Source organism: Mangifera indica, chromosome 5 (assembly GCF_011075055.1).
Source record: "Mangifera indica cultivar Alphonso chromosome 5, CATAS_Mindica_2.1, whole genome shotgun sequence".
Lineage (NCBI taxonomy): Eukaryota > Viridiplantae > Streptophyta > Magnoliopsida > Sapindales > Anacardiaceae > Mangifera > Mangifera indica.
Genome location: NC_058141.1, coordinates 10,668,087 through 10,692,512, shown reverse-complemented (window position 1 = coordinate 10,692,512; position 24,426 = coordinate 10,668,087). Strand labels below are relative to the sequence as shown.

General features: G+C 30.8%; 2 protein-coding genes across 2 annotated transcripts; one reads left to right on the top strand and one right to left on the bottom strand.

Moving 5' to 3' along the window:
- On the bottom strand, window positions 1-5,144 carry LOC123215906 (protein PTST homolog 2, chloroplastic). The gene is made up of 8 exons (XM_044636202.1): window positions 4,240-5,144; window positions 3,587-3,752; window positions 3,117-3,300; window positions 2,823-3,034; window positions 2,244-2,389; window positions 2,018-2,165; window positions 423-491; window positions 1-333 (listed from the first exon to the last, which is right to left on the bottom strand). Exons 1-8 carry the CDS (start codon window positions 4,869-4,871, stop codon window positions 238-240), a joined length of 1,653 nt encoding a protein of 550 aa, XP_044492137.1. The 5' UTR covers window positions 4,872-5,144; the 3' UTR covers window positions 1-237.
- A 15,889-nt stretch (window positions 5,145-21,033) lies between these two features.
- On the top strand, window positions 21,034-24,155 carry LOC123216286 (protein NRT1/ PTR FAMILY 2.13-like). Its single transcript, XM_044636694.1, has 4 exons — window positions 21,034-21,323; window positions 21,401-21,618; window positions 22,030-22,601; window positions 23,087-24,155. Exons 1-4 carry the CDS (start codon window positions 21,128-21,130, stop codon window positions 23,979-23,981), a joined length of 1,881 nt encoding a protein of 626 aa, XP_044492629.1. The 5' UTR covers window positions 21,034-21,127; the 3' UTR covers window positions 23,982-24,155.
- Window positions 24,156-24,426: the final 271 nt, after the last annotated feature.

Here is a 24,426-nt window from a genome sequence, read left to right as displayed (position 1 = left end):
TGTGTCATCTGCAAATCCTTCCACGTAAGAGAATCCTCAGAAAATTAGCTTCAGCTATCCAGATAATATGTTTACAAGAATATTGGGTAAGAAAGTCGTGAGAAGATTAGCATCAGCTACCCAGATAATATGTTTACAAGTATATTGGGTAAGAAAGAAGGAAGTTGCAGCACTCTTTGTATTCACAGTATAAAATGTTTCTATTGCTCACTTCGGCATTGCATGCTTGATGAGTTTCTACATGATCATTAGGACGTTATTCTCATATCCGCCATTGTGAATGATAGGACGTAGGGGATCAATCCTCCACTCACCATCAACAATGAACTTGATCTGTAGCACAAGGGAAAAAGTTCTGACACTCGTCAATCAAGGAGCACTGGACCCAGAAAGTCGTAACCAAGTAGAGAAAAGTCACCTACCTCATATTTCCCCGGATACAAATTCAGGGTTACTGAAAAAATCCCTGTCCTAGACTTCTGCATTTTTCTCTGCAAAATTGAAAAATGGAAAGATAAGCATCTCTGAGGAACAGATATAGGCCAACAATACCGGTACAGAAAATGGTTACAAATGACTAAGTGATAAAATCCCTTTAAGTGCCAAATGCAATGGCATGCCATTGCTGTATCTATCAACAAAGCAGAAGTGTACAACCAGGCATATGTGTGAATCTTCTAAACATTCATCTTGATTGATATGACAAATACATTCATGAATATCATGGACTGATGAATAGTCATTTTGTTTATAGTCTAGGGGGATTGGCTATGCCACCCCTCCATTACGATATGATTTTGACTCTCTTCTAGTAAATAAATAAAAAAAAATACATAAAAAAAAATAGGTGATGAAATAAGTTGCCCTGATAAATTCCATATGCAAACATGTTTCAGAAAGCGCCTGCAATCATGTTAATACGTTGAAGAGTTCCCTTTTTTCCCATTAAGACTAACAATCATTTCATATAAAGAATAATCCATCTACTTAATATGTGTTTAAATATGAAAACAATAAAACTATGTATACTTATAATGAGTAACAATTTGGGTATTAATAATGATATGTCACCATGTGATGAGTGATTTTGAATTAAGGATAAACTAACATCCAATCATATGATAACACATCATCATTGGTATTCAAATCGGTACCCATTATAAGTGTACATAGTATTACTTGTACAAAAATTATCATTCATCACCAACATAATCAATACCTGGAAGAATACATCTAACTCATATCTCTTTTAATTCTAAAAGCAAGAAGCTGAAGTAGAAACATAAATATTTCTTACCCAAAAATAGTCATGTCCTCAAAACAATGGTAAGTAAAGGCTAAACCTACCACAAAAAGATGTTAATCCCAAGCTTTAACGTTGGAAGCATAATTATATGTCAGTACTGTAAACAACTCTCTTTTCCCGGGAGAGTTGCAAATTTGACCCAATATCCAAAGGAGATTAAACAAGATTGATCATTATCAAAGAATCTCAGATTCTTATAGTCCCAATTGGCAAATATTATCAACCCAACAATAAGAGTCCAGTCACACACTCATTTTGTTTCACTTCAGTTATGTTTATTATTATTCTTGTAATTTATTTTTTTAGCCCATCATGTCTCTTGTTAGCATCTTTAAGCATGCTCTACAGTCTTCTTCCTGTCACAATGCCACGAACTTTGACCAAATTTCTACTCTAACTGTGTTCTGTAGTCCCCATTCAAGAAAATTAAATCATCTTAACCTACTCTCCCAGAACAGATTATAAAGTACGTTTTCATAAAAACTAGAAGAATGACTGACTAGGTAATAAGGATATGACAGTCAACAAAACTATGAAGAACAAAAATGATACGTCAAACTTCATTCATTTCCAACTGCCAAACGTATTTCAACAAATGGTATCTAAATGAATCCTCAAAACAGCATGAACCAGAAGACTCACTTCAATATTTAGAAATCTAAGAAGTAGGGATAAAATACACAAAAATAGCATTGGTGAAAGGATTCCAACCTTTGAAGACCAACCATCAAACGATCCAACCAAGAGCACCTCTGAGGCGGAATTAGGCCAGACTATACAAGTAGTACGAATAAGCTGTAAATCTCTACGAGCATCATCAATCCTTTTTTGTTTCATTTTAACCATCTTCTGAGCATCACTGTAGCACAGAAGAACATGATATCATCAATAATAAACATGAGAAATGTGACGCTGAATGAGCAGGAATTGCACATACATCATTGCTAGGGTCATCTTTCCTTCTAGCACTGCCAATTTAGCATGTACTGACCGTAACCTATCTTTGGCATTCATGATCTCATTTTCTTGGAACTCCAAAGCATCAGAAAGCTTCTGCAAATCCTCAGAGGAGTTTTCATAACCCTAGTGAGGAAAAAAAAAAAAAAAAAGAAAGAAAAACAAAGCAAGATTAAAAGTTGATCTAGATGACCTAATCAAAGAGTCCAAAGTGTAGTCACAGGATTCAGAAAACCTTGCAGAGTAATTGCAAGAAATATTGGATCTAGCAAATTTAAGAGAATGCAAGAAAACTTTGCCCACAGCTAAGATCACATAAAATTTGAACTTTCACTGAGCAATAACTAATATTTTAATAGCAAGATCACGAAAAAAAAAAAAAGGTAAATGATGATCCCAATTGCTTAAGTGTTATGGCGAGAAACCAATGTCATGAAACATTCAATCACTTATACTTTCGATAGAATCATTTGCATTTTATGAACCACAATCATCATTAAAGTATTAGAGTGACACAAATGCTTACCAAACTTATTTACATAAAGATCAGATCACTCACCTTTGGTAACACAACTTGACCAGTATTAGATCTCAATGAGTGAAGAACAGATGAAAGCTCAGATCTCATTTGTTTAAGGCGACTTTTTATTTGATTGCTACTAAGTCCTACTTTCTGCCCATTTGAATGTTCACAGCAGTGCTCTTTTACTTCAAGTGTTCCATCCCTTGAAGCATTCATTGGTCCTTCCTCCTTGGAGACAGCTTCAGCAGCTGCACAGTGTATTTGCAAAAAGATGTCAGCTGATCCATACTGTCAAGCAATGATGCCACCAGAAACTTACAAATGGGCTACCTTTGAGTTCCATGTTTGAAATTCCTGCCCTTTGAGAGCTCCAAGTTCTCCACATTCCGGGCTTAAGTGAGTTTCCTATCCCTTTAAGGTCTGAGAGAGACGGCTTTCCCTTTGCATTATTGATTATGCCTTCACCAGAGCTTAATGATGCAGGTTTACTGCTTCTTCCAAGATCAGCAACTGCCTTTTACAACATAACAACACAATAAGTTTTGATTTAAATGACCATATGGCTGCACTCACCAACTCCCCATTCAAATATTTCATTTATTGCTTTCAAAAGCACATCTTACTCTTTACTCAAGGAAGAAAAATACATAAGTAGATGCATCCAATAATTATATGATGGGAAAACCTAAATCTATGATCAAGTGCAAGTAGTTTAAATTATAAACAACAGTGCAAACTGCCAAAAGTTATAAAAGAAAATGATGATTGAAACAGTCTTTAAAGAAACAAGACCAACTTACCAGTTTTTTTGATGTTCTCACAAGCCATTCATCTTCATGATCATAACTTCGGATAGGAGGAGCTTTCGCTTTCTCCCTGGAATTGAACGCAAACTTAATATTCCTCTCTCTTTCTAGCCGGCTTAGTATACCCTCAACCCCAGAATCTTCCTCGGCTGTAGCGTCTCTGAGCAGACATACCATAAATGTTACAGAACCTTCCAGTGACATTTACCAACCCATTTGGTGACTAAAGCATAATGGTGTGGAAAACTCGGAATCTTACAAATTCTGGGATGGAAATAGATAAAAATCTTTTTCTGTTAAATTCCTTCCTAGAGTGCTTATCAGTTTAAATGAACCAAGATTAAGGGAAATGAATGAAAAAATTTATTCAAGCCAAAGAGTTAACACTCAGCTATTTGCTAAGAATAAACCAAAAATGAAAATATTGAAAACAAAAAATGTCCTGTATACATCAACGTGCTTTCATATTACATCTCAATACTCAAAGCCGATTGTCAACATGAAATGTTTTAACTTATAGTTCCAAGAACCAAGGCTTTAAATCTGGTGTGATCTTGTATAACATATATGACAATTCATCCAAAAATTAGGGAAATTGGGCAACAAAAAATAAATATTTTAAAAGTTGAATAAAATTAGAAGCTCACAATGATCTACCAGATGAGGAAGCCGGACCAGAGGAACTAACAGCAAAAGATGAAACGCTAAATCTATTAACTTTATTGCCGTCCAAAGCACTATCCTTTTCACCACTCTCAACCCAGTCTTTAACAGAACAAATTTTGTAGTCTTCAACATTCTTAAATTTCCAATCTTTAACCTCATTTCCATCTACTTTATGTTCTTCATCATCCAAATCCCAACCAAAAGTGAGCCACCCACCTTGTTTCGTAATAGCTTCAACAAGATCCATCCTTCCCGCATCCATTAACTGTTTCTTGGTAGGAAACCTCTCAGGATTCTCGGAACTCTTCATAAACTCCAAAATCTCAGCTTCCAAACCCAAATCTCCTTCACTCTGCCAGTCTTTCTGCAAACTAAAACAACAAGAACCCCGGTAATTCCTTTTCCTGACGTCAACAAAGCCCAAAAAAGAACAACCACTTCCCCTCTCTTTTGCCACCACAGCAAGATTAAAAGAAATACCCATCTCCTGCTTTCTGGGTCTGGTTCTCGGGTTAGAAACAGAAACCCAGGAAGGAAATGTATGCAAATTCAAATCAGTAGCGGAATAAGGGGAGGCAAATAAACGATTAGAAGCAGTTGTGAAAGAAACCATGATGGTTCAGGCATTTCGTAGCGCAGGCAGAATCTTTAATTGAATAAGTAGTGAGGACTGAGAAGAGGGAGGCAAGCAACGAACAATAACACTGAAATGCGTAACAAGCAATTAATGAATTGTCGACCTAGTATATTTATCGTTACTGGCTATAACTTTTTGCGGTTTGGTTGGGCTTGTTTTGTTTTGTTTTTCTCCCATATATTTGGCTACAAATAATATTTCATGAGAAAGCCAAAAGGGGTTCATTTGGTTTTACGTTTGGAATAGCCTATTGAAGGAGTAGACTGGTTTCATTTTTACTCTAAAAACAAGGCTAATGGGAGAATTTTGTTTGATTTTGAAGAAGATAAATTAAAAAAAAGGCCAAAATACTTATTCCCGCCCAAGGTATTTAGCAATTTCAAACTCTTATCTCTCGATTTTTTAAAACTCAAATATCCACTTATAATTAAATTTTTATTAAAAATCTTAGTTAGAGTTAGAGATAAAACTGTTATTTACTAAAAATTTTAAAAATTAAAGTTTTATATTTTTTTCGGGTTTAAAAACTTATAATTTTTCTTAATCCAAAGTTTGAAAATTAACAAATACCCTTTTAAAGTTTGTTTTTAGCGTCAGATAGAAAAGAAACAAATTCTATGAGGTATTTGACAGTTTTCAAACTTTGGGTTGAAGATAAATTATAAGATTTCTAAATTTAAGGAAAAAATATGATAAAACTTCAAATGTTTTAATAAATAACAGTTGTATCTTTAACTATAATTGAAATTTTTAATATAAATTTGGTTATGGGTATATGTTTATGTTTTTAAAAATTAAAAAGTAAGAATTTTGGATTACACTATCCCTTGGGTGAGAATAAGTCTTCCGGCCTAAAAAAAAAAAAATCGCTCACATGTCCAAAGTGATCGAGACACGTGAAAGCTTATATATATTTAGGAAAGATAGATTCCATGTCTGTTAGAGCAAGGCACTCAAAAGCTTTACTTTAGTGTTGCGTTAAAAGGGAAATTTTCTTATGGAAGCAGTAAGAGAATTTTAAGCATAACAATTTCGTATAATATTAATAAAAGATACAAAGTGATTAAGGTTTTATCATTAGAAAATGATCGCATTTGCAACATGATTTTTGAAAAAAAAATAGTTATATTAATTATTTAATGAACATCCATTATAATTAGAGCTTCGTTCTTAATATCCACATTAGAAAGTATGAAATTCTATTATAAAGTTTATACAATTTTAAATTTTATAATTTTAATAGTTAATTTTTGAAATATAATTCTCATGATATTTAAAATATTTGATCGTCTTTAGTTACAATTATGTAACGCGGGTTTAACTTTGAAAGCTAGAATTAGGTGTCTTGACAAAATAACTATTTAAGGATGATAATGGTTGATGTGGAAGGCAATGAGTTAATTGTCCTTGTCATAATAAAATAAAGTGGCCAAAGCAAGGGGATCAATCATGGTGGAGACATGAACCATTGATTACAGCTTTAGATGTAAGCTGGGTTTCCCTGTTACATCAATGGTGAATGCAAAAAGAAATGGCCCAGACGGAAAACGGTTTGGATCATGGTTCATTTTCAATCATTGTCACTAATTAACAGCTCAAAAGTAATCCGTTATAGAGTACGGTCGGGTTTAGAAATTTTCATAAACCAGACCAATTAAAAGGGTTTGACAATACCTCAATCCAATTGAAGTTTTGGACCATTTTGAGTTCAAATCAAACTAGAAAATTTGAGATTTTGGTTTAGGGTTTCGGCTTATAAAAAATGAAAACATACCAATATAGTTAATTTAAAATAGGTTTCGTAAAAATTGTTATACAATCAAAACTCTTCTTTGATCAAATTCATATAAACGATAATGAAGAGACAACTGTCATCATATAACACATAACTATACAAACAACACATAATGATCAATCATATTATCTATCTACAGGTCGATCTAACATAAAAATACAAGTCATTTAACCTATAAGCACTAACAAAAATGATGAAACTTGACAATTTTTCGATACATTTAATCACTTTTATCTGTATTTTCAACCGATAGAGATAACAATCATAACATCATAATCTCTCATTTCATCAAAATAAAATTATCATAAGATTTCTACAAGATAACTAGAGTTAGTTTAATAAGATTTAAGATATATCTTTTACGTAATTTTCTCATTGAACTCTACTCTTTGATCTTATAAACGAAAAATTATTTAAAAATAAGGATGACTCAATCGAAGAACATTTTTGAAAAAATTTTCAAAGCTCCTTTGTAACACTTACAATTATTCCAGCGAACTCAAAATAGAATACTTAATAATGACATAATTGTAAACGTAAAATGGCCGAACTACTTTAAAAATGTGTTCAGTTTATTATTATTTTTCCCCTTATTGCTGAACCACCCTTTGACAATCAATCATGCTATCAATGGGCCAAACAACGTGGCTTTGAAAAGCCCAGTGGACTGTTGTATTTTCCTGGCCATATAAGATATCATATCTACCAATGTATCCTTGTTTCAAAGTAGAGTTCGCAAGTGATATGAATTAGATGATACAAAAAAAGATATACCCATTTTGAGTATATAAATAGGTATATATTTTATATGTATTATTATATAATTAAATAATTTTTAATTAAAGATAAAATATTATTAAATCACGCGATGACATATATAAATGTGAATCTATATTACTTTTAGATTATTATGGGTGCCCACTCTCCAATAATTTTGAAAAAGAAATGAGACATTGAATTTGAGTGAGACTCAATCTTGCCTACTGCTACTGAACGTATATAAAATTAATTAATTAATTAAATTCGTATGGTTGGGATACAAGATTTAGCATTAATTGGCTAGACCTTAATTAATACTATCACCATTTTAAGCATAACATATTAATTTCTTGATCCATTTGTTAATATAGAGGCAAGATTTCTTCAGTTTTGAAATTTTTATTCTAAATTCACTGCAATTAACTAACTTCTTTAAGAATAAGATGCTGCCTTCTTGTGGTAGATATAAATAATGAGGCATATGTGTACATAGAAGAAAAATGTTATGTATATATACTTTTGATATATAATTTATGTACATAGATAATGTAATATCATGTAATTGAGTGTTACTTTATCTTTAATTCATAATCATTCAATCACATGATGATACATCATCTATATATCCAAATTGTATACACAAAATTTATACGCATACACATAAAGCATTAAGTTAAGACTTGCAGTGGAGGCATCACAACATGAAAATGGTGGTATCATATGTGTGAAAAGGGTTGGAGCCCGTCATTATCCAACCGGGGAAAAACCTAAGAGTATAATACTATATGTACAAACAATAGATACATATTTGTGTACAAACAATAATATATAATTATATCATTGTGTATTATTTTATCTCTAATTCAAAATCATATAATTATATAATAACATATTATCGTTAATGTACATAGTTTTATTGAAAACCTAATCAGAAATGTTTATCTTTGATATAAAAATATTCTATTTTGCTAAATGTTTACCTCTATTTGGGTTTTTTCCTTGTATTAATTGGTCATTAAGTAATAAAGATAAAATGATTAATGAATGAATAAATAATTCTTTGTTTTTCATCAACATCTGCCCAATATTTAGTATTTTCTTTCTTTGTAGTTATATTTCTAATTGGTACCATCAATTCTTTGTTTTTCATTTTAGGTTCAACGAGATATGTCACTGACTCCGACTCTATTTGTGGGTTCTTTAGATAGTCTTTTACATAAAATCATGTTAAACTCCTTGATTTATATGTTTATCAATTACTTTTTATATTCAAAGTTATAAATAATAATTTAAAGGATATAAGTACAATATTTTTAATTTTTAGAGATTTATTAATATTATACTCGACTCAAATCAGGAGCTCACTATACTATGAGCTCATAGAATCATGCAATAGTGAGATCAAACTCTGCTCAAGAGTTCAATTCAAGTTGTTTGAACTCAATATCAATTTGATAATAATCAAACTAGCTCTGACTCGACACAAGTTGAGCCATGAGTAATTTGCAAGCAGCTTAGCTTAACTCTTTTGTTGAATTAAAAAATGTCAGTGCTTGTAGACAAGATGAATTGCATCTAAAACAATTCTAGTGATCAAATAGAAGCTATAGCAACAAATTTCAAAGTAAATTTGCTGATGAAATATAAGTTTAGGTACTAAAGTTTTCTTCTTTCAACCCCTCAATCATGGTTCAACATATAGATTTTGGTACCACCCAAACAAATAGTGCTCCTAACTCATGCTTAGAAGTTAGAACCAAGTTACCAACCTCTTGAGTGGCAGGAGTATGCATTGAGAAACATGAACTGAGGTTCACTCGTGGCGATTATTAAACCTCATTTACTTCGAATGCAAGCCTCAATTCAACAACAATTCACTAAGTTCACGCCTTGTCAGTCACTTGATTCCACTTCACTTCTTCAGTCTGTTTGATTTTAATTTTAGTGTTTCTAACATCAACCTAAATATAAATTAAGGTTCTATAAAATTTTTGAGTTTTCCACTAACAATTTTCAAAATACTAGTGACACGTGAAGTGAGGTGTTTGATTATATAAAAGAGCTAAACAAAGGTTGCAAATGAACCAAATCAAGTATTGTTTGGCTTGGCTTGAACTCGAGAATGAAAGTGGGGACTTAAGCTTCACTCAAGAAAGAATGTGTATTTTGTGTGTGTGTGTCCGGCCCAAGTATAATTACTTCTCAAGCCACACAAGCTTGGCTTGAAAATAATCAAGTTAAGTCCAACTTGACATGAGTGGAACTGCAAGTAGTTCGTGAGTGGCTAGGCTCATTTGTAGCCCTAGTTACAACTGGCTAAAATGATATTGGCACAATTTGATCAAAAGTTGAAGTTACCAGTTGAGAAAACACTTCAAATGGTCACATTTAAAAAAAAAAAAAGAACTCTCAATTAGAGGTGATAGTGGGCCAGACTAGATTGATTTTAATGTGACCCACAATGCTTACAGACCATGTTAGGCCAAGGCTGGCACAATAATAGACTTTGTGAGCCAAGGCAACCCACAAAAAAAATACTAAAGCCTATAACATGACTTGTGCTTAAGCGAATTGTGTTGTACCGAGTTTTTAACAGGTTGACCCACATGTTTTTGATAGGTCGACTCGTTACTTATATATATATTTTATTTTTTTCTGTCTTTTGGATTTTTCTTACTAATTATTTGATTTTTCTCATAACATTAATAATAATTAATTAATAAGTTTATATTTCTCACATTAATCTTTTGGTTTTCTCGTAACATTAATAATAATAATTTATTATTACTTTTTATTCTACGTAACATTAACAAATACTTTTAAATTCTCTATGTTAATTCTTTAAGTTCTCCTTATAATAATTATGTAGAAAATAATACAATTTGCGATGAACAGAAGAGGAAGAAAATAATAAGAGATTATGAATTAAAAAAATAGTTTAAATGAGTTTTTGCGAAAACTTTTAAACCAAATATTTTATGAATAAAAGATTTCACCAAGAAAATGCAACAAAAGTTGTAATAAGAGAAATTCGTTGACCATGATGCAATCAAGAAAGATATTGAATTTCCGATGCAAATCGATATTATAGAGAAACCGCCTATCTTGTTGCTGCCATGCTCCCAGAATAGTTGTGCATTCCTACCATGGCAACGCTACGCAGAAAAGTTTTTGATGGCAATTGGAATCTGAATCAACAGATTTAGTTCCAAGGAGGAATTGACCCTGTCGGTTTCAGTCTCGACTCCTATTTCGAGAAATTGGTTGATTTTGGGTTTGATTCTTATTCTTTGTTTTTTCAACTGGGTATTCATACCTGCGTCAAATTGAGCCTGCACAATGGCAATTAGGCTACAAAATAATTACTCATAACTAAGGGTGTCATCAAGCTTAATTGAAACAAGTAGAAATTAGTGTCGGATTCAAGTTTGGTTAGATGAATTTATGATTGGGTTCGAGCTTAAACTTGAATTCAATAATTTTTGGTTTTTTTGACATGAGTTAGAGATAGAAGATGATGATGAAGACTCAATCTCAACTTAAGATAGTATATGATGCCAAGTTTGAATCGATTTGACCTTGATTCAATGTGACTCGAATAATAACACACTACATTAATTTGGCTCGATTTGAAACTCAAATATCAATTTCTTTCATTTTGAGGAATAGACTAAAACGCCTATCTTGTTTCAATCTCGACTCCTATTTTGAGGAATTAGTTGATTTTGGGTTTGATTCTTATTATTTGTTTTGTCAACAGGGTATTCATACATTTTAATATTTGAGTTGATCAGATTTGATTCAAATTAACCCGAAATTATTTATTATTTTCATTTTTCAAAATTTTTTATTATTTTAATTTCTTTACTAAATTACCCCAATATATTATTAATAAAACATACAATATTATATTTTCTCTTATTGACAAATAGTCTAAAAATTCATATATTAAAACTTTTAAAACACAACTATAATTTGATTAACTAAATTAAATTCTACTATTTAGTAATAAAATAAAATAAAAAAATTATAATTATACAAAGATACAATTATACGCAATATGTAAATATTTCAAATTCTTACTATAAAAATACAACATATAATTATAAGAATAAGAACTTTAAAAAACGTTTACAATTTGATTATTTAACTAACCACCGAATCAAATTTTTACTACTTAATAATAAAATAAAAATAAATAATAATAACAATAATTATAACTATATTATTATACAACTATATGTAATCTATAAATATTTCAACTGCTATTAATATTATCTTTCAACAATTCTATAATTAATTATATAATTTATCCCAAATAAATTCTATTAAAGTAATATTTTTCTAAAATATTTGAATCGATTCAGATTGTATCAGAGCACTTTTACATGAATTCTAATATTATTTGATTTAATTTTATATTATATCAGATTGATTCGAAGTAAATTTTATATAAAAATATTTAATCCTAATTTAATGTATTTTATATGATATTATATGAAATTAATAGGTTATATTAAAAATTATTAGCTATAGAGTAATTTGTCTTCCCTTTTTTTCTAACTAAGCAAAATATCCCATGATACGTTTTGCATTTACGAAAGTACTGGGAGAAAGGAAAAAATTCATTATTTCGTTGTCTTTTTGAATCATCATGTTTTGCACAATAAAACTCACAGTCCACGTGTAACGACAGTTTCATGCTAAAAACTTATCATTTCATTTCTCATTTCAAGTCAATAAAGGTTTGTTCAAACATATACGACAATTATTGCAGTCATTCGTCAGACAATGATAAGTTCATTTTTAAAGTCAAACAAGTCCCCGTCGAGAAATATAATATATAACTGGGGAAGCCCCGGATTGGATATCCTATTCCTTGAGGATCTCCTCTGAAGAGATATTAATCTTTATTTTTGATTTATTTTTATTATAAAAATAACAAAAGTTTTTTATCCTTTTTTTTTAAAGAAAAATTCCTCCTTATCCCAGTCTTTACAAAAAAAAAAAAATTATTTTATATATTTTTCAAACGTAATATAAATATATTAAATAAAAAAATTAATTAAAATTAAAATCAATTTATAATTTCAAATATCAATAATAACATATGTTAATCACTTTAATATGTATAATAAAAACATTTAAAAAATATAAATAATCTAAAACTATGAAAATATGTTAGTATTTTAAATAAAAATATTAATATAAATAGGCTTGAATGGGGATGGGGGTGGGGTGAGACGGGGTGAAAACACATGTATCTGCATTCTAAAATGAGAAGATATTTTTCATTTTTGTTCTCTTTCCTGTTTATATGAAGAAATCTCTTTTTTGTTAGGGTCGAAGACTCTAAATTTGTATCGAAATTACTATCTTTGGACATAACATCTTATAAAATTAGTGGTGAAGTTTTAAGTTGAAAACCAATTTCTCAAATATGTGAACAGTTTTCCTTTGAAGATATTACTAAGTTTGGTTGGCATGAAAGCTTGATTAAGCTCACAAGCTAGACTAAGCTAACGAGCTAGTCAAGTAAGCAACCCAAAGCTTGAGATTGGTTTGAGTGAAAACTTGAGTCGCACACACTCAAGTTTGGCTCGACTAATAACAAGTCAAGTTGTAGGCAACTCAAGAGTTGTTTTACTCGTTTATATCTCTACTCGTGGCTAGCCAACTTTAACTTAGACCGTCATTAATTCTCTGTTGACTAGATCGCTCAATGTGGTTGGTCCTAATACAGTGGTCAGTCCATTCATAGAAACATGGAGTTAATTTTACAAACATGACTTGAGGTCATTGGGTTGGATATCCCTCTTACAATTTACATCGCCCAACGATGGAGAATCATCTACATTAAGAACTCCACAAATGGACAAATCTATAGAATATTCTCTTTTTATGGTGTTAGAATTAGTATTACATTTATATTGCTCAATTAACAATTGTTAGTGAAATATTGAAAAACATAGTAATTAAATTGTATATCATATTATATATTAAAAACCTAATTTTTTGTATTATGTATTATATAATAAGTCTTTTAAAAAATAAAATATTAACTATTGATAAAATAATAAAAAATTATAAATGACATTTCATCATTTTGAAAAATATTACAAACACCTTTAAAATGTTAAAAAAATTTTATATACACTTTTACTATATCATCATTTTTCCTAATAAGGTGTATTGATCTGTATCGGTAATATTTATTATATCATATGATACGTTCACTAAATTATATTAATTCGATATACTTTATGATATGTATCATTTTTAACTTGTACTATATTATATAATATATAATAGTGTATCATAAAATATTGACAACTATATTAAAAAACTAATATAAATGCCAATGTAAACACATATAATCAAAGTTGTGAAGCAACTCACAACTCTCTCGTTGAATACATTTTTTGCATCATCCCACAATAGGATGCGTTTGCTCTTCCTTATATCATGTGTGGAGACCTGATATTGACTTCATTTCTACCTAACTCTTCTAGGTTATCTAGAGTATCCTATATCCAAAATTATAATTACAAATTCAATGTTAGTGATTCATCAAATAAGATAGAATTTTATTATAAATATGATATTAATGACAATGTTATTTAGAAAGCTAGTTAGTGGGAAAACTATTAAGCTAGCCAATACATTGCTATATTTTTAACTTGTCAAACTTGATAAATACCCTAAAACATATTTTTCAAAATAGCATTTTTTAAGTATTGATGAGCCTTAGAGGCGCCAATTGGCCTAGCCTAGCTTGAAGCTTGGGAAATTACCCTGAGTTAATACTGTAACATGTTGTGTCAGACCCTGGGGCTAGACATAAGACCTATGGGTTGGCCCAACCAATACTATTCACATAATATTTTAAAAAATTAAAAAAACTAATTAATTAATAATTATAATATTAAAAATTAATGGATCGACTTGACCCCAGATATATTGGTCGGGTCATGGGCCTTACACATCCCATGGGTTTGCCCAATCCAAAGGCCCAACCCTTGAACACCTCTAATAAGCCTCATGCAAATTTGGCTCAATGCATGTTGTGTCCTTTAACTTTCATGTGACATGGGCTCCAAAGTGGTGAAAAGTCGAGTACTTCTCAAACACTTGATTAAGTTGCTATAAACGAACTTGTGTGTGTTTGTTCTACAATCAAAAGATTGAAAAAAAAAAGAAGCTAATTTTTGTAACAAATGAACAAATATGAACAAAGGTACAAAAAACAATCAAAATATTTAAAACACTATGAAACTTTTGCTTCCACCTTTTTGTCTCTTGGTTGGAGGGCTACGCTTGATAATGACTTCTAACCAACCTTGCAAAAATATTTTTTAGAGATAATCAAACTCTCAACACCTGTCACCAACATACATTGAATCAGTTTTATACTTGAGATATGACACAAATTCATGTATAGTTACACTAGGTGGCAAATTACAATAACTCATTATGGTATAAAATTTTAACACTTACCCTTTGTTATACTAAGGAAATTACCTTGATCCCTCTTTTTGTAAAATGTTTAATTTATCGACCAAAAATTGATTCAATCCTTTGTAATATATGTTCTTATTACCTTCAATCTCAACAACCAACTCAACCGCTAAAACAACAAATGTAAATCCTAAAGCCTTAGAATCATAAATAATTACATTAATGTAAATATTTACCATAAATTTGTACCATTTAGTAAAGAAACAATCACAATTAACAGTTTTCCCATTTTTTTAGAGTCAAAATCACCTCAAATCTTCAAAAAAGAATGATGTCAAAGAACAACCAAGTTGAAGAATAATCACAAGGAGAATAGCTTTTTGTTGGATTTGGTGGATTTTTGGTAGTGTTTTGTCGGAACAAAGTAAAAAAGATTGAAATTATTGAACTAAATTTTTGAAAATGGGAGGGAATAGGTGAAAATACATTTTATATAAAATAAAATCATGTGCATAAATAATGTACTTAAACAATGATAGATTTTTATATAATTAGTGTAAGATTTATTTACGTAAACTTGAATAAATAAATAAATCAATCATAATTCTAAGATCTATACGCAAATTATAAAATACTAAATTAAACTTTAAGGGTTTAGGAATACTAAGAGTGTCATGCAATTTGAATCCACAAATCATTTGAAATTATTTATTGAGATCATTTCTTGACGTGACTTGGTCTTTTACTCGAGAAACCTCCCTTAATGACAGTTTTGAATAGGTAAACTATACCGTATTAGGTTTTGGATCAGTGATCTAACTAATTTATAGTAAGTTAATTGACCCTCCACCAAGATCCAATAAATCTCAAGACCCATACTTATATTATTCATTCAGATCATAACTTTTAAAAGTATAGATTTTATTTTTATCGATCACTTAAACTTATCGGTAAATTGACATTAGACTATTTAATTACCCAGTTTTATTAAACAAAAAACATAATTAATGTTAACTTACATCAAAAAATTTTTAACAGTTAGATGTTATTTTATTACTAATTTAAAATTATTCAATTATACGATAATATATTATTATTTATTTATGAGTACGTTTATTAAATATAAATGTATAATTATTTGGGTATAAAAATGAGAATCACAGTTACTTTTTTGTTCTTAAAATATTATTTGAAGCAATATTAATAAACTCAATATAGGTGGGTCAATACTCACTACCCCAAAAACAAGTCACACCTCCACCGAATACATCGTTTAATTTTGTCCGAACTCAAGATAATTCCCTACATATACCCAATCCATAAACTCAACTTATGAAGTCCATAGCTGGCCAACTCCATCGGATAATGACTTTGATATTCTATTCTAATGAATGTTGTTACTGTATTTATCACCAATTTTTATTTCAATTATGTTGACGTCCATGTATAAAATATTCCAATTTATATTGTCGAGAAGAAAAGGACGTCATTGTTGTCTGATCTTTCTGATATGTCAAATATATAGCAACTAATTTATAAAACTTTCAAATAATAGATCATTGTAGGTAAGAAAGTAGGTTTTTTATAGCCTTTGTCAAGATGAGGGACCTCTGGGGGAAATGAGTATGAAGAAGATGGTAGACTGTGGAAAATATGAAGAACGCGAAGAAATTAAGGAAACTCAGGGTTCACGTGAAGTTGACTTCACACCACCATTTTAATCTTTTCTTTATACTATTTATTAGAATTGGGTTAGGGTTTTTTTTCTACTTACGTGATTCTAGTCACATTTCGCAAGCTAGATAACTAGTTTCATTACTAGAAAAAAAATCTTCATATATCATACGGTACTCTCTATTTTGTTAATAAGTGAAAGATTCTATGTATTAAATAAATAATTCATGCTTGGTGATTGAAATTTAAAGCCTTACATGAAACAAATTACGACAATTACAATTAGGATATGATAAAACTCGAATAAGTTTACTAAAAGTGCAGGAAGAGATGAATTGAGATCAGTAAAAGAAATAGATGTGACACTAAAGTTTTAAAGTGATTTGATTCGATGATCAAAATGTCTACATTTATTTTTTCTTACTAGTTTAAGTATATCATAAGAATGACACAAAATAATATATGGTGTGTCAAGTGTTGTCTATTTTCACTTCTCTTGTCCTCAATTCTTATATATCTTCCTCCTTATCTACAAGTTTTTATAAGAAAAAGTACATTTGAAACTACTTTAATTTAGGGTTTCGACCAATAATGTGAATTTAAGTAAGAGAAAATTACGTTTACATTATTAATGTCTTTAATCATGGTGAAGTTATGGTTGTTATGAATATGTTGTGTCATAGAATTCGGATGAGTCCCTCTTTCGCTAACCACTAAAAAACTTTTTTTTTTTTTCACTTAGTTACTAGTCATTTGTCATGAAATCTGAATTTCAAATCCATTGTGAGTTTTGGCTTGAGAGTTACTTAGTTGTTATTCTTTGGTCATTGCTTCTAGTTATACTTTCAGATTTGACTTTAAAGTGTTCTGTTTAACCGCACAACATTTGCTTCCAATTCGTGAAGTGCGAGGAAGACTTCAAGAATTTTGAAAATCTTTTACCGTGTGAAGATCTAATTGTGTTGTTTTTGGATTATGCAAACTGACATTATCATGATTTTGTTCATTGTGAGTGTTGTATTCATCTTATCACTTTACTTTTCTTGTGGCATACCACCAAATGTGCATCATTTCTTAGTGAACCTTCATAGTCTGGGGGTGGCTTTCTATGTTGACTCTTGCCTCAATAATTGAGAAGGCTTGATTGAGTCTTCCACTAATGTGCGAGGAGATGAATTGCAACAAGTGAAAAAAAATAAACATGCACTAATATTTTTCACGTGACTCGATCCAATAATCAGGATGCTTACGTCTATAATATTCTCACTAATTTGAATATTGTGTAAGAATGATACAAATTAACATATGTTGTGTCTAAAGTTTTGTTTGTTTTCTCTTCTCATTTTCTTTCTCTTTTATATATATATATATTTATTTAGAGAATAACAAAAATACATGTGAAACTATTTCAATTTGTGACCTTAACCCATGAGGCGATGAATTGCAACAAGTGAAAGAAATAAACATGCACTAATATTTTTCGCGTGGCTTGGTCCAATAATCAGGATGCTTACGTCCATAAATTTGAATATTGTGCAAGAATGATACAAATTAACATATGTTGTGTCTAGAGTTTTGTTTGTTTTCTCTTCTCGTTTTCTTTCTCTTATATATATATATAGAGAGAGAAAAAAAAAATACATTTGAAACTATTTCAATTTGTGACCTTAACCCATGACTTAAATTTTAATTAGAGTGAGTAATATCTATGTTAATGATATCTTTATTTACGTAGAAATAATAACTATTATGAAGATGATATATCATAAAATTTAGATAAATACTCTCTTGATAATGGTATAGAATTTTCACTTTATAAATTGTATAGATTCGGTATTGTCTAGTCAATAGTTACTTATCGTAGCGTCTGGGTCTCAAATTCATTATGGGCTGCGGATGAAAGGGTTACTTAGTCATCATCTTTGATCTTACTTTGAGAGTTGACTTTCAAGTACTCAGTTTGACTATTCATAACATCGCTGTAACAATATCCTTCCGTTCTGTCCTCTGTATGAAATTGTTATGTTACGAGATCATCAGTTTTATCCAATAATTGTTTTTTAAAAAAGCAATATATGTTAATATGATTACGGCTGGATTCAAAATGAGTTAGCCTTAAACAAGTTCGAACAAGTTTGAAATCAAGCTCAAGCCAACATTTTTGAGTTTGAGCTCAAGCTTGAGCTTGCTCGTTAAAAATTTTGATACAAAACGATGTTATTTTTATTAATATGTATTAAAAAAATGTCATTTTAATAACATGTTAGTTTAAAGCTCGAGTTTGAAATAAGCCAAATCAAATTCAAACTGAGTTTAAGTTTAATTGCAATGAACTCAAGCACGAACTTGAATTCTATTATATACAAATCAAATCGAATTCAAACTCAATTCGATTCGAATCTAACCGTAAACATGATCATCAAATAAATACAACTAATAATAAAATATTGTGTAGGAATACAAAACCATATTTATATATGTGATTTTTGAACCCATAATTGATACATCATATAAGTTGACCTCTTCATCTCATCTTCCACAATAGTAGATGAAATTGTGCATGCGTACAATTCTACTGTGGATAATTCCAGTGGTTAGCATGGCTGCCATGGCATGTGCCAGAGTAAAAGACTGAAAGGAACAGAAAATTTTTGTAAGACTATGAGACCCATTCACAGCTTACACGTCCAACATTTTTTGAAAAATTTCAAAGAAAAATTGTTCGAAAACGGAGGCATTAACATTTCCTGTGACGACCTTCCGACTATAATTATCAATATCTTACGATATATTATATGTATTTTACGATATAATATAATATAAATAAAAAATGATACGTCTTATGAGATGTATCATAATTAATATGATATAGCAGACGTATCATATGATACGATTTGTATTACCAATATAGATCGATTCATTTGTTAGAGAAAATGATAATATATGAGGGATGTATATAAAAAATTTTAAATTTTTATAAGTATTCATGATATTTTTTAAAATAATAACGTGTCTATTATATTTTTTATTATTTTATTTCTTAAAAACTGTGCTATACAATATAATATAATACACAATATATAAAATTAAATTTTTAATAACTGATATAATATATGATTCGATTACTATACTTTAACTACAGAATAAATTCGTTTAGGTATACGTTTGTCCATGTGATGGAACCTTCGCTGCCCTGAACTTTCACATCTTTGTCCAACTATATTGTTACCCTGTTACTTTCATATTTAGCACCTCTTCCATCATCCCCTTCTTTCTTTATACGTTAAAATTTCGGGTTCATCGCATTTATTAATATGTGCATACAGTATACCTCAAGTTTTGGTATGATAAGTTAGCATTTAAGGTTCCTGTTAGAGTTAAATTACTGGTGAGAATAATTGAGGCTTAGATTTAATATATGTAAATATGGAAAGGGTACGGCAGGACAGAGTGCCTAAAGGCGCCAAATAGGTAAAATCTGATAAAAACCTAATACGATAAGATCTGATATGATATTGTAGCATATTGGGTCTAGCCCATAGGTCTTTTGAGCTAGGTCTTGAGCCTAGACACAAGCCCCATGGGTCAAGTCGACCCGTTATTGTTTACATAATAAATAAAAAATTTTAAAATTAATTAATTAATCATTATAATAAAAAAAATTATTTTTTATTAAAATAAATAGTCTGATCTAAATGTTTGTTATTATACGAGTCTTAGGCCCAACTCAACCTATGGGCTACACAAAAAGCCGACCCAACCTAGCCCATTGACACCTGTAAGAGTAATTATATCTTTTTTAGAACAATGTTATATGTACTCATTTTAAGTATATATATGAGTATACATTTATGTGTTATTATACGATTAAATGTTATACTATTTTTAATTCAAAATTATCAAATTTTATGATAATACATATTAAATATATATTCGTTTATGTACTTAAAGTGTGTATGCATAATTTTATTGATATTATTACATCTTTAAAAAGTTGGGTTCGACTTTCGAGTCTCTGTCATATATGTAAAACCTCGAAAAATTACTTACCTAAAAAAAAAAAAAAGGTTACATATAGATACATGAATATTAATTTGAATTTCAACAAATTATTATATAATTGAATAGTTTTTAAATTAATAATAAAATAATAATAAATTATACAACTCAATTAATATTTAGACGTAAATAAACAAATAAGAAAAGTTAATTGAATTTTATTGGTTCTACTTAAGTCATGTCCTCCCATTCTATTATTAGAATATAATAAAATTATTTATACTTATTTTAATTACATAAATAATTACATATTTAATATATATATTATTATATTATTTAATAATTTTAAATTAAAAATAAAATAATACTAAATTATCTAATAAAACTTATATATATATGCTTTGTTAGGGATAGTCCTTGCCAATATAATATATTTGTGCGCGCTCTCGCCATAAGAAGCTCCTTAAGTCAAGCGCTAAGTTTTCTCATTCCTAGTAAAGGGTCGAGTATAGTGGTGAAGTAAGAAATTTCCAAGTAGAAAAAAATCATGGCGGCCGGAGGTAAAAGCGAGTCCAGCTTGTTTTCGCTATACTGTCTGACAAAATGCTTTCAAAAAGCAGTAACGTCAACCTCGGCAGAGAAGGGTCGGGAGCCAGAAGAAATGCACGGCAACGGTTTGTCAGATTCAAAGAAAGCTGCAAAGAAGAAACCTGGAGGATGGAAATCCATGCCTTTCATCTTAGGTCACTCTCTCTCTTTTCTCATTGTTGTTGACTGTAAATTAAATTTGTTGTTTATGATAACTAAAAGTGATGTGCAGGAAATGAAACATTTGAGAGGTTAGCAACGTTTGGATTGGTAGCCAATTTTACAGTATATTTGGTGAACGAGCTTTTCCTTGAGCAAGTTGTGGCTGTAAACATTATGAATATCTGGACGGGTATTACCAATTTTGCACCTTTACTCGGTGCTTTCATCTCCGATGCCTATGTTGGCAGATTTAAGACTATTGCTTTTTCCTCCTTTGCATCTCTACTGGTAAATTAACTTTCTTTCTTCTTCACAAAATACTTCATCATCATCTCTAACTTTGATGTTCAACAATGAAAGCAATAATTAATTAAGAAAACAAGCCAAAAGACTTTGTCCTATCTACTGTATAAGACAAAAAATCTGAGCAGGCGAACCTTACAATTATGTGGCCTGTAGAAGACGCCTTTGGTTTGAGAGACTGGTTAGCCTCTAGTTCTATTTTGTTGTACAAGTAGTTAATAACAAAGCTGCATATTCTGTCGGTTTCAAGACCTGTTTTGGAATGATGTGGTTTGTGAAACGTCCACGATAAGTTTGAAGTATATTGAATTTATCTTATATCACGTTCATTTGAAAACTATTATTAAATTATTCAATTACTTGATTTTATTATATCAAAATTATAATTATTTTCAGGGAATGATGATAGTGACGTTAACTGCATGGCTTCCACAGCTGCATCCTCCGAAGTGCAACGCCGCACAACAATCTCTTAGTCGATGCAAAAGCGCTAGCAAAGCTCAACTGGGTGTTCTCCTAATGGGTCTTGGCTTTATATCAATTGGCTCCGGTGGAATCAGGCCATGTAGTATCCCATTTGGTGTTGATCAGTTTGATGCAACAACTGAAGAAGGTGCTAAAGGAATTACCAGCTTCTATAATTGGTATTACACTACGTTTACTGCGGTGATTTTGATCTCTTTAACTGTGGTGGTTTATATTCAAACCTCCGTGAGTTGGGTGTTGGGATTTGGAATTCCGACTATACTCATGGCGTGTTCAATCATTCTATTTTTCACTGGAACCAAACTTTATGTGTACGTTGAGCCAGAGGGCAGCGTCTTTTTGGGCATTGCACAAGTGTTTGTTTCAGCTTATAGCAAACGAAAACTTAAGGTTCAAGATGAAGAGTTTAATGGGGTTCATTTCTACGATCCTCCATTGAAAGCCACTCTTTTGTCAAAGCTACCTCTCACCAACCAGTTCAGGTTAAATATTTGTTTCATTATACAATTAGACTACCTCTCACCAACCAGTTCAAGTTAAATATTTGTTTCTATTATACAATTAGATTGTGCCTAAATTTGGTAATACAATTAATATCAAAATTCTAGTGGGACAAGGACGCTAGTCCTATAAAAAGTGATCGTCAGACTCTTAAGTGAATCTCATATTAATAAAAAATTAGAGAGATAATAAACATGAATATGCATTTTATATTACTTAAAAATATTAAGATAAAACTGTTTAAATAGTTTATAAACTTATTAAATTGTCTAAACGTATTTTGGTTTATAAAATCCAAAACTCTAAGCAAATTAAACAATATTTTATTAGTATTCCAGACTATTGGACCTGGGATAAAATTGCCTGTATATATAACACAAGCTTCCTTAATATCTTACGCTTGAGTGGAAAGACACTTAATTTGATGATTAATTAATGCTACTTGCCTTTTGATTCTGCTGATCAGATTCCTAAACAAAGCCGCTATCATAGTGGACGATAAGGAACTTGACACTGATGGATCTCCCACTAATCCATGGAGGCTCTGCAGCATCCAACAAGTAGAAGAAGTGAAGTGTGTAATAAAGATCATTCCCGTTTGGGCTTCAGGAATTCTTTGCTTCGTTTCCATTACACAACAAGGAACTTACACAGTGCTACAAGCCTTGACAATGAACAGACACCTCGGACCCAGATTTCAAATTCCAGCAGGCTCTATCTCAGCCATATCCTTGCTCACTATAGCCGTTTGGCTCCCAATCTATGACCGCCTAATAGTTCCATCTGTCCGAAAAGTCACCAAACACGATGGCGGCATCACTCTTCTGCAAAGAATAGGAATTGGGGTCGTATTTTCAATTCTATCAATGGCAGTTGCAGGACTGATAGAAAAAGAGAGAAGGGCTGCAGCCAATTCGCATCCAAACTCACTTGGCGTTGCTCCCATGTCTGTTTTGTGGCTAGCTCCTCAGCTTATACTAATGGGGTTCTGTGAAGCATTCAGTATAATCGGACAGATTGAATTCTTCAATCAACAGTTCCCAGACCACATGAGAAGCATAGCCAATTCTCTTATTTCTTGTTCCTTTGGAGTTGCAAGTTACTTGAGTAGCTTGCTGGTCAACATAGTGCATTCAACCACAGGAAGCCATAGCCACCCGAATTGGTTGACAAATGACATCAATGGTGGGCGATTAGATTATTTCTACTATCTTATTGCCGGGATGGGAGTCGTTAACTTCATCTATTTTCTTTACATTGCATGTCGTTATCGTTACAAGGCTAGTGTCCAAGTAGAAGATCGGAAAACCTTCAATGATCTTGGGTTGGTTCAATCCAACCACGAAGCAAAAGAAGTTTAATATTAAATAATGTAGCTTGCAGCTAGTAATAATGCATGGAGATGTTGGAGAAGAATTAAATAGGATAGTATTTATTTCAGTCATTATGTATTTATTTTAGCTCTCCTATGAGACGTTGAATAAGAGATGTACATATATTTAAAAAATAGACACAGCAACTAGCTCTCTACTGCATCATAAAAGGAATACTCTTCAGAATTAAAGCCTATATTAAGTAAAATTCAAGTTTGTGGTGCTGAAGGGATTAGAGCATGTTATTTTATTTGGGAGAGAGTATGATATAAAATGATTCGTTCTCTCCGTTGTTCTCTTGTTGAGTAACGTAAAACTATCATGCAATATAATCTTTCAGGTTTTAAGGAGCAAAAACTAATTAAATCACATAATTACCTATATGAACACAAAATATTTTAGTCTTGTGAACTAAATCTTTTCAATGTAAAAA